This window comes from Caretta caretta, chromosome 14, assembly GCF_965140235.1.
Source record: "Caretta caretta isolate rCarCar2 chromosome 14, rCarCar1.hap1, whole genome shotgun sequence".
NCBI classification, from domain to species: domain Eukaryota; kingdom Metazoa; phylum Chordata; order Testudines; family Cheloniidae; genus Caretta; species Caretta caretta.
This window is the reverse complement of record NC_134219.1, coordinates 48,583,759-48,598,500: the sequence shown is the minus strand read 5'-3', so window position 1 is coordinate 48,598,500 and position 14,742 is coordinate 48,583,759. Positions and strand designations below refer to the sequence as shown.

Genomic DNA, 14,742 nt, shown 5'->3' with positions numbered 1-14,742 from the left:
TCTTGGGGGAAATGCTGCAATCACATAAACATGCCTGGGGCCTCGAGGGGTTTGGGGAGACCCTACAATAACACAAACGGGGGGAGGCACGCTCACCATTTTTGGGAGACCCTACAATAACATAACCATGCCCAGGGCCGCTCGTGTTTTGGGGAGACCCTACAGGAACTCAAAGGGGAGTGGACGTCCCCAGTGCTTTTGGGAGACCCTACAATAACAAACTGGCATTCTCTGCCTACCCAAACTCATTGCCCATAACAAAGATGGCGGATGAGGGGGGGTATTTCCCCTCCATTGGGGATAGTCCGCCAATCAGGACTGGGAAAATGTGCCCTCAACAAATATGGTGGCAAGTCAGGTGTCATAAGTATGTGCCCATAACGAAGATGGCCACCGCTTTGGCTTCGGCTCCTTGGAGCGCCAAGGCATTGCGTTCCAAAGATGTGTCGGGCCGGGGACTCCGCGTCACCATTTCCACGCCAACCTCCAAGATGGCCGCCGCGCTGCCTTCGCCGCATACGCAGCCGCATGGGCCCGCCCAGAAGAAAGATGGTGGACAAAGGCCTTAGTACGCAGGTGCAGGCGAGCGAGCGCCCTCGAGCCGGGTATAGTAGCCCGAAAACTGCCTGGACAAAAACTTCGCGATCGGAGGCGAACAAGCGGCGTCCCCGCCGCAGAACGAGCAGACCCATCGGCTCGGAACCGAGGAGCGATCAAGGAAGGAGCGGCGGGAGGGACTGTGGGCGAGTAGCTCGGTTTCACGGTATATTTAATCAGGCGCCTGTCCGGACAGCCCCGAGGCGAAGGACCCATAGTAGGGAAGGCGGGGGGGCGCGCGAGCGCACAGCTCTTGCGCATGCGCAGTCGGGCGCAGCAGCGGCGAGAGGCGGCTGGAGGGAGTCGCTCCAAGGAGGCGCCGGGTCCCGCGGCCGCTTCGCCCCGTTCCGAGCCCGCAGCGTCTCCCCGGCCGGGGCACCCGGAAGCGTCTCCCCCCACCCGCCCCCCCGCGGCCGCCGGACCCCTGCGGGGAACCGGAAGTGGGCCCCTGGGGCTTGGGCTCCACCGGAAGTGGCTCCCGTTTGACCGGAAGTACCCGCCAGCGAGGCCGGGGGGCGGGGCCAGTTGGACTTGGAGCCCCTCCCCCTCCCCTCCCCCTGCCGAGAGGGGCCCTTGGAGCGGGGTGAGCCTCGGCGCGGCCGTGGGGGAAGGGAGGGGCGGGGGGTGTAAGGTGTAGGGCTTGGCTGTATGGGGAGGGAGGGGTGGGGTGTAAGGTGGGGGAAGGGAGGGGCGGGGTTTAAGGTGTTATGGGGAGGGGCGGGGGGTAAGGGGTGGGGTGTAAGGTGGGGGAAGGGAGGGGCGGGGATTAAGCTGTTATGGGGAGGGGTGGGGGGTAAGGGGTGGGGTGTAAGGTGGGGGAAGGGAGGGGCGGGGATTAAGCTGTTATGGGGAGGGGTGGGGGGTAATGTGGGGGAAGGGAGGGGCGGGGTTTAAGATGTTATGGGGAGGGGCGGGGGTAAGGGGTGGGGTGTAATGTGGGGGAAGGGAGGGGCGGGGTTTAAGTTGTTATGGGGAGGGGCGGGGGGTAAGGGGTGGGGTGTAAGGTGGGGGAAGGGAGGGGCGGGGTTTAAGGTGTTATGGGGAGGGGCGGGGGTAAGGGGTGGGGTGTAAGGTGCGGGAAGGGAGGGGCGGGGATTAAGCTGTTATGGGGAGGGGTGGGGGTAATGTGGGGGAAGGGAGGGGCGGGGTTTAAGGTGTTATGGGGAGGGGCGGGGGGTAAGGGGTGGGGTGTAAGGTGGGGGAAGGGAGGGGCGGGGTTTAAGGTGTTATGGGGAGGGGCGGGGGGTAAGGGGTGGGGTGTAAGGTGGGGGAAGGGAGGGGCGGGGATTAAGCTGTTATGGGGAGGGGTGGGGGTAATGTGGGGGAAGGGAGGGGCAGGGGTTTAAGGTGTTATGGGGAAGGGGCGGAGCAGTAACTGGGGGGGAGGGGCGCGGGGAAGGGAGGGGTGTAAGGTGGGTGGCAGGGAGGCCCGTGGATTTAAGCGGTGTGTGTGTGTGGGGGGGCACGTTCAGCGCCCCCGGGGGCGGCTGATCTGGGACCTGAACGTGTAACCCGCTGTCCCGTGACAGGACCCGGCGCCATGGCGGAGCCGGAGAACCTCGAGGTGATGGTGAAAACGCTCGACTCGCAGACCAGGACCTTCACCGTAGAGGCGGAGGTGAGAGTCTGGGAGGCTGCTGGGTGTGGCTCAGTCCGGGGCCATCTCCCTTGGGGGTCTGTGCTGGCCCCAGTCCGGCGCTAAGGGATGCTCTGCGTCGGCCCATTCGGCTATTTGGCAGCTCCTGTGTCCCACCCCAAAGCCAGCCGCATCTCAGCCCCGGGCAAGGCGTCCCTGTATAACCAGCTCCCCCACCCCAGAGGAGCTCTATTCAATGGATAGCGATGCCAGAGCGTGAGCTGAGAAGAGAGGAGGTGCTGGGGGTGGGTTTGACTCCACTGGTTCTTGCCCCTTTCCCCTGTAGGTGACCGTGAAGGAGTTCAAAGAGCACATTGCGGGCTCAGTAAATATCCCTGCGGAGAAACAGCGTCTGATCTACCAGGGACGAGTCCTGCAGGATGACAAGAAGCTTAAAGAATATAGTGAGTATGGGGGCTGCGGGTCAGGAGTGAGGGGCACTAGTAGGCATGTAGGGGCGGGGCTGGGCTAGCAGGGGGCAGCAGGTTGGGAGTGAGTGAGGGGCACCAGCAGAGCTGCGGGGGGGGGGGGGGAGCCCAGGGCTGGGCTAGCAGGGGGCTGCGGGTCAGGAGTGAGGGGCACCGGCAGAGCTGGGGGGGATGGAGCCCAGAGGTTTGAGGTTCATGTTTCACCCCCCTTTGTCTCTTCTTTCCAAGATGTTGGGGGCAAAGTGATCCACTTGGTGGAACGTGCCCCTCCCCAGACTCAGTCGCCCTCCTCCGGGGGTCCCTCTGGAGCCAGCTCGGCCTCAGCCCCCCACAATGGCATTGGCGGCCGGGGAGCCGGTGCCACCGTCCATGACCGTAATGCCAACAGCTACGTCATGGTGGGGACCTTCAATTTACCAGTCAGTATTATGGACCCCCAGCCGCCCTCACAGGTGAGTTCCTGCCAGGGGGCGCCGTGGTGCATGGGGCTGGCGGGGCCTCTCCCCTGGCTGTCAGCGCTAGCCCCAGTGTGCCGCCGGGGGTGGGTTCCTGAAAGAGGCAGGTTCTCTCTCTTCTCTGGCAGTTTGCTTTGGTTTATTTCCTGTGGTTCTGTAACAGGTGTGAGATCTTCTAGCCGGTATGTGTCAAGAAGTGTGATGGACGGGTGGGAACTCAGGACTCCTGGATTCTGTCCCTGGCTCTGGGAGGGGAGTGGGGGCTAGTGGGTTAGAGCAGGGGGAGCTGGGAGCCAGGACTCCTGGGTTCCGACCTGGCTTGGGGAGGGCAGGAGGGGTCCGTGGAGTGGTGATGCAGGTGGGAGTCTCTATCCACCTCTCCCTTGTGCTCAGTGTCTGTAGCCCCTCTCCCTTTTCTCTGTTTTTATTTATTTTTCTCTTTCTTTTCCTGTTTTTATTCCATTCCTCTTCTTTTGTTTTCTTTGGTTTTCTCCGTCTCTCCCTGCTTCGCTCCCGTCTCCTTCCTCCTCCCGCTAAGGTCGACGGATCCTCTGTGGATGTCCATATTAATATGGAACAGGCGCCCGTACAGGTACTGGAGGAGGGTGGGCTCTGGGGGTGGAGGGCAGAGGGGTGAAAGGTCAGCAGAGGGGTTGGGGGGCGGGGGCTGTTCCAAGGCCACTGGGGGTTCTGGGAAGGGTTAGAGAATTGACAGAGCACAGGGGGGTTCTGGGTTGGAACCAATGAAATTCTCTCCTGGAAATTTTCTTTCCTTTGGGGGCGGGGCTAAAGAGGACAGGAAAGAGCTCAGGGGGCCCATGGGGCTGATCCTGGGGTTACTTGGCTGGATAGTTCAGGGGTGTCATCGGGGGTGGGGGATACCGGACAGGCGGGGCCCATGGATCTCATCCGGGAGGCAGGGGTCCCAGGCTGGATGAGCCGGCGCGGGGGTCGGGTGGGGTCTGGACTGGGGGTTTGGATTTGGGAGGTTTGGGTCCTGTTCTGGCTGGGCCTGGGCTAGCTGGGCCCAGGGAGTCTGGACTGGGGGAATCTGGGTCGTGGTCTGGGGCCCTATGCTGCACTGGTCCAGGGGGGTGTGTGCGTGTTGCTGGCTGGCTGGGCCCAGGGGTCTGGTCTGGGTTAGCACCAGGCTGTGTCCTTGTCAGCTGCACTCCCAGGCCCAGTCCTGACCCGGCCCCTGCCCTGTCGTTCCAGAGCGAGCCCCGCGTCCGGCTGGTGATGGCGCAGCACATGCTCCGAGACGTGCAGGGCATCCTGGGCCGGCTGGAGGTGAGTCCCCGGCTCTGAGCCCCGACTGTGGGGGGAGGGAAAGAGTCCCCGGCTCTGAGCTCAGTGTCTCTCTCTCTAGGGTCGCACCAACGGGCAGCCCCAGCCCACGCCGGAGAACGCCCCCCCGGTCCCCGACGAGCCGCCGCCCTCCACCAGCCCTGGCCAGCGGGAGCCCATGGAGGCAGCTGATTCGGACGCCCCAGCTGCGCCAGACGAGGAGAACCCCCAGCCTGGGCCGGAGCCAACCCCGGCTGCCGAAGGGGCCCCCAAGTAAGGACAGGCCAGAGGGGGTGGGGTGGGGATCGGGGCCCAGGCGCCCACTGAGCCCCCTCTCCCGTCTCCCTGCAGCCACCCAGCGCCGGCCGAGTACGTGGAGGTGCTGCTGGAGCTGCACAGGGTGGAGGAGCAGCTGCAGCCCTTCCTGCAGCGCTACCAGGAGATCCTGGCCACGGCCAGCACCACTGATTACAACAACAACGTAAGGGCCAGGCCCACCCCCACCCCCATCCCCAGGACCCCCATCCCCAGGAGAAAGGGATGTTCTGAACATCACCCCCCCCCCCCCCCGTGAGAGTGGGATGGTCCAAATCCCCCCTCCCCCCATGGGACCTTCTGAACTCCCCCTCCCCCTTTCCTGGTGACAATGGGGTGGTCCAAATTATGCTCTCCCCAGTCCATGAACGGATGGCAGAATCCAAATCCCCTCTCCCCACAAGTCGGTTCTAACCCTTGGGGATGCTCCAGGTTCCCGCCCCCTGCTGCCAGGCGTTCGATTGGCTAGAACCCGAGCAGTTCATTTTTGGGAGTAGGGCTGTGAGAGCATTATGGGTCATCCCATGCAAGGGGGCGGGGATTATTTGGACTCTGAGGTGGCTGATACCATGAAGAGGGCGATGTGGACCCGGAGCTGGGTTGTACCATGGATGGGATGGTGGAGCGGGGGGGAGGTGGGCGATACCACGGCTGGCGGGGGGGCACTGCGGGAGCTGACCGTGCCCCCTTCCTTGGCAGACGGAGGGGCGCGAGGAGGACCAGCGCATCATCAACCTGGTGGGGGAGGCCATGCGCCTGCTGGGGAACACCTTCGTGGCCCTGTCCGACCTGCGCTGCAACCTGTCCTGCAGCGCCCCCCGCCACCTCCACGTGGTCCGGCCCATGTCCCACTATGCCGCCCCCATGGTGCTGCAGCAGGCTGCCATTCCCATACAGGTGAGCTGGGGCATGGGACCCAGGCATCCGGGGCAGCACCCGCCCCTAGGGGGCCTCACAGCTCTTGGGGAGAGGGATGGACCCAGGTGTCCGAGCTGACGCCGCCTGAGATGATACCCCCTGGAGGGGCTCACAGGCCCTGGGGAGGGGGGATGGACCCAGGAGACCGGGATGGCTCCTCCAGGGAGGGTCGCAGCCCCAGGAAGGGAGGGATGGACCCAGGAGTCCGGGATGGGCCCCCTAATTACTTATCTGTTCACAGATCAACGTTGGTACCACAGTGACCATGACGGGGAACGGTGCCCGCCCCTCCCAGCCTGGCTCCGAGGGATCTGCCCCCACCCAACCCTCCCCCCCGGCCCCGGCCGGAGCCCCCAGCCCCGGGGAGGCAGGCCGGGGCCCGGAGAGCCAGCCGTCCCCCGGGGTGGCCCCAACTCAGACCCAGGGCTCCCAGACCAGCCACCCCCGGGTCATCCGCATCTCCCACCAGACCGTCGAGCCCGTCGTCATGATGCACATGAACATACAGGGTGAGCGTGAGACCCTCTGGGGGGTGCTGGCTTGGGGGTCAGGGCAGGGAATGCCAGCCCCAATCCAGCCTTAGGGGGGCCCCGGAATGGGACACGGGGCCTTTCCGCTCCAGAACTTCTGGGTTCGATCCTGGCTCAGGCTGGGTGAGGGATACAAGTCCTGGGCTAATCACTTGTTTCTTACCCTCAGACTCTGGCTCCCAGGCACCAGGAGGTGGCTCCGGGGGCACCGTTCCCACGGGCGCTGCTGGACCAGCCGGGCATGGCCCAGGCATGGGTAAGATGAGCCCAGGGCTGGGCTGGCAGAGGCTGCAGGTCGGGAGTGAGGGGCACCGGCAGAGCTGGAGGGGCAGGGGGCTGTGGGATGGGAGTAAAGGGTGCTGGGGGGGCAGGGCTGGGCTGGCAGGGGGTTGCGGGTCGGGAGTGAGGGGCGCTGGGGGGGCAGGGGGCTGCGGGTCGGGAGTGAGGGGTCCTGGGGGGGGGCAGGGCTGGGCTGGCAGGGGCCTGCGGGTTGGGAGTGAGGGGCGCTGGGGGGGCAGGGGGCTGCAGGTCGGGAGCGGGGGGGGCAGGGCTGGGCTGGCAGGGGGCTGCAGGTCGGGAGTGAGGGGCGCCGGGGGGGGCAGGGCTGGGCTGGCAGGGGGCTGGGGGTCGGGAGAGAGGGGGGGCGGGGGGCTGTGGGCCGGGAGCGAGGGGCGCTGGGGGGGCGGGGGGCTGCGGGTCGGGAGCGAGGGGCGCCGGGGGGCTGCGGGTCGGGAGCGAGGGGCGCCGGGGGGGCGGGGGGCTGCGGACCGGGAGCGAGGGGGGTAGGCCGGGAGCGGTTGCAGTGGCTCACCAGCAGGGGGCGCTGGGCAGTGACGCCGCCCGTGAGCCCGGCTGTTCCCCTCTCCCCTGCAGGTGGCGCCCCGCCCGTGCCCCTGCCCAGCCTGCCCCCGGAGTTCATGCAGGCCGTGGCCCACCAGATCACCCAGCAAGCCATGGCAGCCGCTGCTTCCGCTGCCACAGGTGGGTGCGGCCAGCGGGGGCCGCGGGGGGGCCGCTCCGCCCCAGAGGTGGCTGCGTTCCCGCCCCGGCCGCTCAGTGTAACCCGGTTCCTTCCTCTGCCACAGGCCAGCAGGTCCCTGGCTTCCAGTCGGCCCCGACCCGCGTGGTGATCGCCCGGCCCTCGGCCCCGTCCGCTCGGCCCACCCACCCGGGGGCCCCCCAGGCGCCAGGACCTGGGGTGAGAGCCCGGCTGGAGGGGGCGGGGAATGGGGCGTGGGGCCTGTCCCCGCTAGGGGGCCTGGCTGGCTCAGGGGGGCAGGAACAGGACATGTCTCCTTTTGCCTGTAGGGGGTGGCGGCACGCATCCGGCCCCAGGGCAGAGACTGGCTGGCTCGGGGATGGGGAATGGGACATGGGGCTGGCTCGGGGGCAGGACATGGGGCCTGTCCCCACTAGGGGGCGCTGGCTCCGAGGTAACGTCCGTCTCCCCCCAGACCCCCGGCGTAGGGGGCAATGCCTCCCTGGCACAGATGATTAGCGGGCTCGTCGGGCAGCTGCTGATGCAGCCGGTTCTTGTGGGTAAGTCTCTGCCCCATGCGTCTCCTTTGGGGTGGGGTGGGGGGCAGGAATTTGGGGCTGGGTAGCCGGGCTGTTCTCACCCCTTGTCTTGCACCATAGGGGTTGGGAGGGGCGGTGGTGGTGAGAGGTGCTGGGGTCACGTGTGGGGCAGGCTGTAGGAAGTGTGTGTGTGTGGGGGGGGTTGCAGACAGACGATTATGGAAGGGGGGCGGTGGAGTCCAGGGAGATATTGGGGGGTTGAGGCAGGGGGTAAATTGGGATGACTGGGCAGGGTTGGGGGGCAGGGGGCATCATGGGAAAGGGAGGGGCAGGGCCCTGAGTGTTAATTCTGCCGCTCCCAGCTCAGGGCAGCGGCTCCTCTTCAGCGACGTCTTCCACCACCACCACCTCGTCGGCCTCCTTCCCCGCCCCGGCCTCCCCGCCCACGGCCTCGGCCAGTGCCGCCACCACCAACACGGCCACCACAGCGGCGGGGGGCAGCTCTGCCGGTGCGCCTGGGGGCCCCGTGCCCTCCGCCTCCTCCTCGGCCCAGCCGCCGCCGCCTGCCGACGACCTCCACTTTTCCCAGCTTCTGGGCAACCTGCTGGGGGCAGCGGGCCCGGGTGTGGCCGGCGTGGGCTCCCCCACCATCACTGTGGCCATGCCCGGCATGCCCGCCTTCCTGCAAGGCATGACAGATTTCCTGCAGGTGAGCACTGCCCATCCTGTGGCATTCTGGGTAAGGCCACTTTCCCCCCCGCCACGTGCTTGACTGGGCAGCCTGCCAGAGCCGTCCTTGACTACTGTCTCTTTCTCTTTTCCAGGCCACGCAGATGGGGGCTGCCCCCACGCATGTGCCGGAACAGGCTCCACCCCCTGCCCCTCCTCCTCCTCCACAGCCAGAGGCTCCTCCAGCCCCTGCCCCACCCCTGCTGTCAGAGCGGGTGTCGGGTGGGGAGCGGGGGCGGGGCCGCCCCCCTGGGGGCCCCGAGGCCCTGACCCCCGAGTTCTTCATCAGTGTGGTGCAGGGGGTGCTGTCGTCCATGATGGGCTCGCTGAACGCCCAGCAGGGCAGCACCGAGAGCATCGCCAGCTTCATCCAGCGCCTCAGCGGCACCAGCAACCTCTTCGAGCCGGGCACCGAGGGGGCCATTGGTGAGCCCCGCCTCCCCTGCTGGGCCCCGCCCCTTCCTGGCAGCCCCGCCCCCTCAGGGCTGCTGGGCTCTGCGCCTTCTGAGCGGCCGGGCCCCGCCCCTTTCGTGGGAGCCGTGTCCCCCCCACCCCCCAGCTGCTGGGCTGTGCTCCTTCTGGGCGGTCCCGCCTCCTCTTCTGGGCCCCGCCCCTCCTCCCCCCCTGGGCTGCCGGGTCCCGCCCCTTCCTGGCGGCCCCGCCCCCTCAGGGCCACTGGGCTCTACGCCTTCTGAACGGCCGGGCCCAGCCCCCTCTGGGCGGCCGGGCCCCGCCCCTTTCGTGGGAGCCATGTCCCCCCCACCCCCCCAGCTGCTGGGCTGTGCTCCTTCCGGGCGGTCCCGCCTCCTCTTCTGGGCTGCCGGGCCCCGCCCCTTCCTGGCGGCCCCGCCCCCTCAGGGCCGCTGGCCTCTGCCCCTTCTGGGCCATCCCCCACCGCTTGCCGGGCCACATTACTCTTGGCTTCCCTCGCCCGCTCCTGGCTGGGTCCCCCCCCGCTAGGCCTTGCCCCCCGGACGCCCCACGGCCGGGATTCTCCCCCCAGTGCCCCACGGGGATGTCCCGCTGCCCCACTCCCCCCGTCTGTTCCCAGGCTTCTTCGGGGACCTGCTCTCGCTCATCTGCCAGAACTTCTCCATGGTGGACGTGGTGATGCTGCTCCACGGGCAGTTCCAGCCGCTGCAGCGCGTCCAGCCCCAGCTGCGCCGCTTCTTCCACCAGGAGTACCTGGGGGGGCGGGAGCCCTCGGACCACAACGTGCGGGTGAGGGGCCCCCCGAATCCCCCTGAGCCCCCCGAATCCCCCGCCCGCTTCTTCCACCAGGAGTCCCTGGGGGGGCGGGAGCCCTCGGACCACAACGTGCGGGTGAGGGGCCCCCCAAGTCCCGCAAATTCCCCGCCCACTTCTTTGGGGGGGCAGGGGCCCTCGGACCACAACGTGTAGGTGAGGGGTCCCCCAAGTCCCTGTGAATCTTCTGAGCCCCCCGAATCTCCCGACCCAGCCTCCCGAATCTCCCACCTGCTGCTTCCACCAAGAGACCTGGGGGGGCGGGAGCCCTCTGACCACAATGTGCGGGTGAGGGTCCCCTGGGCCCTCTGAATCCCCCAGCCCCATCATCCCCGAATCCCCCCACCCCTGCTTCTTGTGGCCCCCGGCTCTTCTGCTGGTGCCCCTCACTCCTGCCCCCCAATCCCCGCTAACCTGTGGTTCCTCCCCCAGGTGGCCACCCACAGCCTGATCACCGGCCTGCAGGAATACATCCGCGAGAGCTTCGTAAGTGTCGCCCCCCAGGCTGTGGGGGGCTGTGGGTTGGAAGTGAGGGGCACCGGCAGAGTGATGGGCACCACCTCCTCTTACACCCCCCTGGCTGTGGAGGGCCCCTGCTCTCCCCCCATTCTGTTCAGAGGTGGCCTGGGGACAATGGGGGGCAGGTGGGAACAGCCCCCCTGTGTGTGTGTGATGGGGTACCGGCTGTGCATGTTGGGGGCAGCGTGTGGGTCTGGGTTGGGGTGAAAGGTCCCCACTGTCTCATTGGCGCCCCCTTCCCCCCCACACCCCCCCAGGCCTCGGTGCAGGTGCAGGACGGGGTCGACATCACCCGGACCAACCTGGAGTTCCTGCAGGAGCATTTCAGCCGCATCGCCACCCACATCCTGCGTTGTGCCGGTGAGGGGGGGTCCGGGGGGGCTCCCTGTGGGATGTGGGGCGGTGGGGGTTCTGGGTGGGAGCTGTAGGGGGTCCCTGCAGAGTGTGGGGGGGCTGTGGTGGGAGGTCGCTGAGGGTGGGGGTTCTGGGTGGGGGCTGTAGGGTGGGGGGAGGTTGCTGGGGGTGGGGGGGCGTTGCTGAGGGAGCTGTGGGGGGTCCCTGCAGGGTGGGGGGAGGTCGCTGAGGGTGGGCGGCTGTGGGGGGTCCCCAGGCCTGGCTCTCAGCCCCCTCCTCCGTCCCCCCAGACCCCACTTTCGGGTGCCGGCTGCTGGAGCTGTGTAACCAGGGGCTGTTCGAGTGCCTGGCTCTGAACCTGTACTGCCTGGGGGGGGAGCGGGCCGCCCTGACCGCCGTCATCAACGACCGCATTGTGAGTGCCCCCCCCGGGACCCCCGCCCAGGGGCATCCCCCACACGCAGGACAGCTCCACCAGGCATCCTCCCTGTCCCCATAGCCCAGAGGGGCCTGGTCAGGATTGTGTAACTGTGTTGGGGGTGGGGTGGTGCCGGCTGGCAGAGGAAGGGGTTGGGGGTGCTGGGTGGGCGGGCGGGTGGTGGCCAGTGGGGGACATGGGGGGGGGCGGTGCCGGCTGGCAGGGCGGTCTGGGGGGGTCGGGGGAGTGTCAGTGTAGCGGCGGCTCTCGGCGGACATGAACCCCTCGCTGGTGAGCTGGCTGTCGGGGGGCGAGGTGCCGGGAGGCGGGGGGCGTCGGGGGCGAGGTGCCGGCTGGCGGAGGGAGGCGGGGGGCGTCGGGGGGCGGGGTGCCGGCCGGCGGGGGGAGGTGGGGGCCCTGGGGGGCGTCGCTGACCCCCCTGTCCTGCAGCGGCGGCTCTTGGCGGACGTGAACCCCTCGCTGGTGAGCTGGCTGCCGGGGGGCGTCGGGGGGCGAGGTGCCGGCAGGCGGGGGGCGTCGGGGGGCGAGGTGCCGGCCGGCGGAGGGAGGTGGGGGGCGTCGGGGGGCGGGGTGCTGGCCGGCGGAGGGAGGTGGGGGGCGTCGGGGGGCGGGGTGCCGGCCGGCAGGGGGAGGTGGGGGCCCTGGGGGGCGTCGCTGACCCCCCTGTCCCGCAGCGGCGGCTCTCGGCGGACGTGAACCCCTCGCTGGTGAGCTGGCTGCCGGGGGGCGTCGGGGGGCGAGGTGCCGGCCGGCGGAGGGAGGTGGGGGGCGTCGGGGGGCGGGGTGCTGGCCGGCGGAGGGAGGCGGAGGGCGTCGGGGGGCGAGGTGCCGGCAGGCGGGGGGCGTCGGGGGGCGAGGTGCCGGCCGGTGGGGGGAGGCGGGGGGCGTCGGGGCGCGGGGTGCCGGCCGGCGGGGGGAGGCGGGGGCCCTGGGGGGCGTCGCTGACCCCCCTGTCCCGCAGCGGCGGCTCTCGGCGGACGTGAACCCCTCGCTGGTGAGCTGGCTGACGGCCATGATGGGGCTGCGGCTGCAGGTGGTCCTGGAGCACATGCCCGTCACCGAGGAGCAGGTGCTGCCCTACGTCCGCCGCCTGGGCGAGGCCCCCCAGGTACGGCCCGGCCGGGGGGTGGGGGGCGGGGGGCAGGACCCCCCCCCCCCCTGCGTCCCCTCTGACCCTCCCCCTCTGTGCAGCTGGCGCTGGACGAGCCCATGGAGGTGCAGGCGGCCGAGCAGCCCCCCGAAGCTGTGCAGGTACTGGGGGGGGCGCTGGGGCTTTGTCAGGGGGGGTCCCTGCCGTGTGGGGTAGGGGGCCATCGGGGGGGGTCCCTGCCGTGAGCTGTGGGGGGCCAGCGGGGGGGGTCCCTGCCATGAGCTGCGTGGGCTGCGTGGGGGGGTCCTTGCTGTGAGCTGCAGGGGCTGCGTGGGGGACCAGCGGGGGGGTCCCTCCCATGGGCTGCGTGGGGGGGTCCCTGCCGTGTGGGGTGGGGGCCAGCGGGGGGGTCCCTGCCGTGAGCTGCGTGGGCTGCGTGGGGGGCCAGCGGGGGGGTCCCCGCGTCTCTCACCCGCCCCGGTTGCAGCGGGACAGCACGGCCTCGCCGGCCCCGGCCACCACGGCGGAGGAGGCCCTGGTGCGGTGCCCGGAGCCGGAGCCGGGGGAGCTGCCGGGGGAGCCCGCGCCCGACGCTGAGCCCTGGGCAGCGGCCGTGCCCCCGGTGAGTGCTGGGGCTGGCTGGGGGGGGGGGGGTGCTAGGGCCCCCCCATGTCTGACCCCCCTCCCCGCTCTGTCCCCGCAGGAGTGGGTGCCCATCATCCGCGAGGACATCCAGACCCAGCGCCGTGGGAAGCAGCAGCCGCCCCTGAGCGACGCCTACCTGACGGGCATGCCGGCCAAGCGCCGCAAGGTGAGCCCCCCGCCTGCCCCCCGCCTGCCCCCCGCCTGCCCCCAAACGTTCCCCCCCCAACCGCCCCTGAGCGACGCCTACCTGACGGGCATGCCGGCCAAGCGCCACAAGGTGAGCCCCCCGCCTGCCCCCCAGCCGCCCCCCGCCTGCCCCCAAACGTTCCCCCCCCAACCGCCCCTGAGCCACGCCTACCTGATGGGCATGCCGGCCAAGCGCCGCAAGGTGAGCCCCCCGCCTGCCCCCCAACCGCACCCCCCAGCCACCCCCGCCTGCCCCCAAACGTTCCCCCCCCAACCGCCCCTGAGCGACGCCTACCTGATGGGCATGCCGGCCAAGCGCCGCAAGGTGAGCCCCCCGCCTGCCCCCCAACCGCACCCCCCAGCCACCCCCGCCTGCCCTCTGAACGTTCTCCCCCCAACCGCCCCTGAGCGACGCCTATGTGACGGGCATGCCGGCCAAGCGCTGCAAGGTGAGCCCCCCGCCTGCCCCCCAACCGCCCCTGAGCGACGCCTACCTGATGGGCATGCTGGCCAAATGCCACAAGGTGAGCCCCCCGCCTGCCCCCCAACCGCGCCCCCAGCCTCACGTGAGGCCCACTGCTGCGCTGGCCGGCCAAAGGCCGCTAGGTCAGCCCCCCAACCGCGCTCTTCCTCCGCTCTGCCCCCAGACCATGCGGGGCGACGGCCCCCAGCTGCTCCTCTGCGAGGCCGTGAGCCGAGCCGCCAAGGCCGCCGGCGTCAAGCCCCTGAGCAGCAGCGAGAGCCTGAGCCGGGAGCTGGCCGAGCCGGGGCTGCAGGAGGGCTACCGGCAGCAGGTGAGGCCCCCGGCCCCCCAGGCCTCTGCCCCCCCTGGGACCCCTCCAGCCCTGCCCCCATGGATCTGCTTCAGCCAGCAACCCTGGACACCCCCCCCTCCCGGGGGTCTGCCCCAGCTGGGACTCCTCTAGCCCTGCCCCATGGGTCTGCTTCATCCGGGAACCCCTGAGCCCTCCCTCCCGGGGGTCTGCCCCATCTGGGACCCCTCCAGCCCTGCCCCCATGGGTCTGCTTCATCTGGCAACCCCTGAGACACCACAAGTTCGGGCTGCAAGCAGGCGAGCCCCCTGGGTCCCCCCCAGCTGGGACCCTGAAGCTCTGTGGGGGGTGGGGGTCCATGCTCATTCCTCCCCCCCCCTCTCTTCCAGCTCCGTGCAGACCTCCAGAAGCGGCTGCAGGAGGATCCCAGCTTCAGCCCCCAGCGGTTCCCCAACGCCGACCGCGCCTTCGGGGACGAGGCCTAGGGGGCGCCAGCACCTTCCCCCTGCCCCCTATTTATCCCCCTTCCTCCCGCCCCCTGGAGCAAATAAAGCTGCTTGGTGTCGGCCTGTGGGTCTCGTCTGTGCCAGGACTCCTGGGTTCTAGGGGTTGGTGTTGCCATGCCTGTACCTCAGTTTCCCCTGAGGGGTTCAGACTGTAGAGAGGTAAATTGTGGGGCCCTACCCCTGAGGCAATGCTGGGGTGTAAGTCAGCTGTTACCCTGCAGAGGGTCAGAAAAGTGACCAGGACCCTGGGAAATCTCCGGTCACCTCTGTGTAAATCCCTGGGGGGGACATGGGGTGCAGCTGGGGTCACCCCAGCATGAGGGGAATTGGGGGGCACCCCCTGAAGTGGGACTCAGGATGGGTTATTTCCTCCTCACGCACAATCGAGGGGCTGTCCCTGGAAGGAAGCGGGGACAGGTTTAACACCAGCCCAATGCAGTCAGCCTGGGGAACTCCCTGCCACAGGATGTTGTGAAGGCCAAGGCTTGAACAGGGGTCGGAACAGTACTAGAAGGTAGGTCCATCAACGGCCAGTAGCCAGGCTGGGCCAGTAGCCCTGGTCCCTGTGTGCC

The 14,742-nt window shown here is 69.2% G+C and overlaps 1 protein-coding gene across 8 annotated transcripts; it reads left to right on the top strand.

Annotated features, from left to right (window-relative positions):
- Positions 1 to 846: 846 nt before the first annotated feature.
- On the top strand, positions 847 to 14,233 carry BAG6 (BAG cochaperone 6). 8 transcript variants are annotated; one of them, XM_075119625.1, is made up of 26 exons: positions 848 to 1,180; positions 2,127 to 2,215; positions 2,520 to 2,637; positions 2,890 to 3,113; positions 3,655 to 3,708; positions 4,332 to 4,406; positions 4,486 to 4,676; positions 4,755 to 4,884; positions 5,418 to 5,615; positions 5,878 to 6,145; positions 6,336 to 6,422; positions 7,040 to 7,147; positions 7,252 to 7,364; positions 7,621 to 7,705; positions 8,047 to 8,393; positions 8,509 to 8,839; positions 9,465 to 9,634; positions 10,091 to 10,144; positions 10,435 to 10,537; positions 10,822 to 10,946; positions 11,932 to 12,078; positions 12,162 to 12,221; positions 12,548 to 12,682; positions 12,764 to 12,871; positions 13,539 to 13,685; positions 14,054 to 14,233. In XM_075119625.1, the coding sequence occupies exons 2-26, from the start codon at positions 2,138 to 2,140 to the stop codon at positions 14,147 to 14,149; spliced, it is 3,552 nt and encodes a 1,183-aa protein (XP_074975726.1). In that variant the 5' UTR covers positions 848 to 1,180; positions 2,127 to 2,137; the 3' UTR covers positions 14,150 to 14,233. The 8 variants fall into 8 exon arrangements, with proteins under 8 accessions (XP_074975727.1, XP_074975731.1, XP_074975728.1 ...); XM_075119624.1 differs by having other exon boundaries at positions 6,998 to 7,147; XM_075119626.1 differs by lacking the exon at positions 3,655 to 3,708 and having other exon boundaries at positions 847 to 1,180; positions 6,998 to 7,147.
- Positions 14,234 to 14,742: the final 509 nt, after the last annotated feature.

Bases quoted from the DNA above. Each gene is read 5' to 3' on its own strand.
- BAG6 (XM_075119624.1), top strand. From the start codon at position 2,138: ATGGCGGAGCCGGAGAACCTCGAGGTGATGGTGAAAACGCTCGACTCG. The intron at 8,394-8,508 runs GTGAGCACTGCC...TCTCTTTTCCAG, and splicing joins GCATGACAGATTTCCTGCAG to GCCACGCAGATGGGGGCTGC. The intron at 12,079-12,161 runs GTACGGCCCGGC...CCCTCTGTGCAG, and splicing joins GCCTGGGCGAGGCCCCCCAG to CTGGCGCTGGACGAGCCCAT.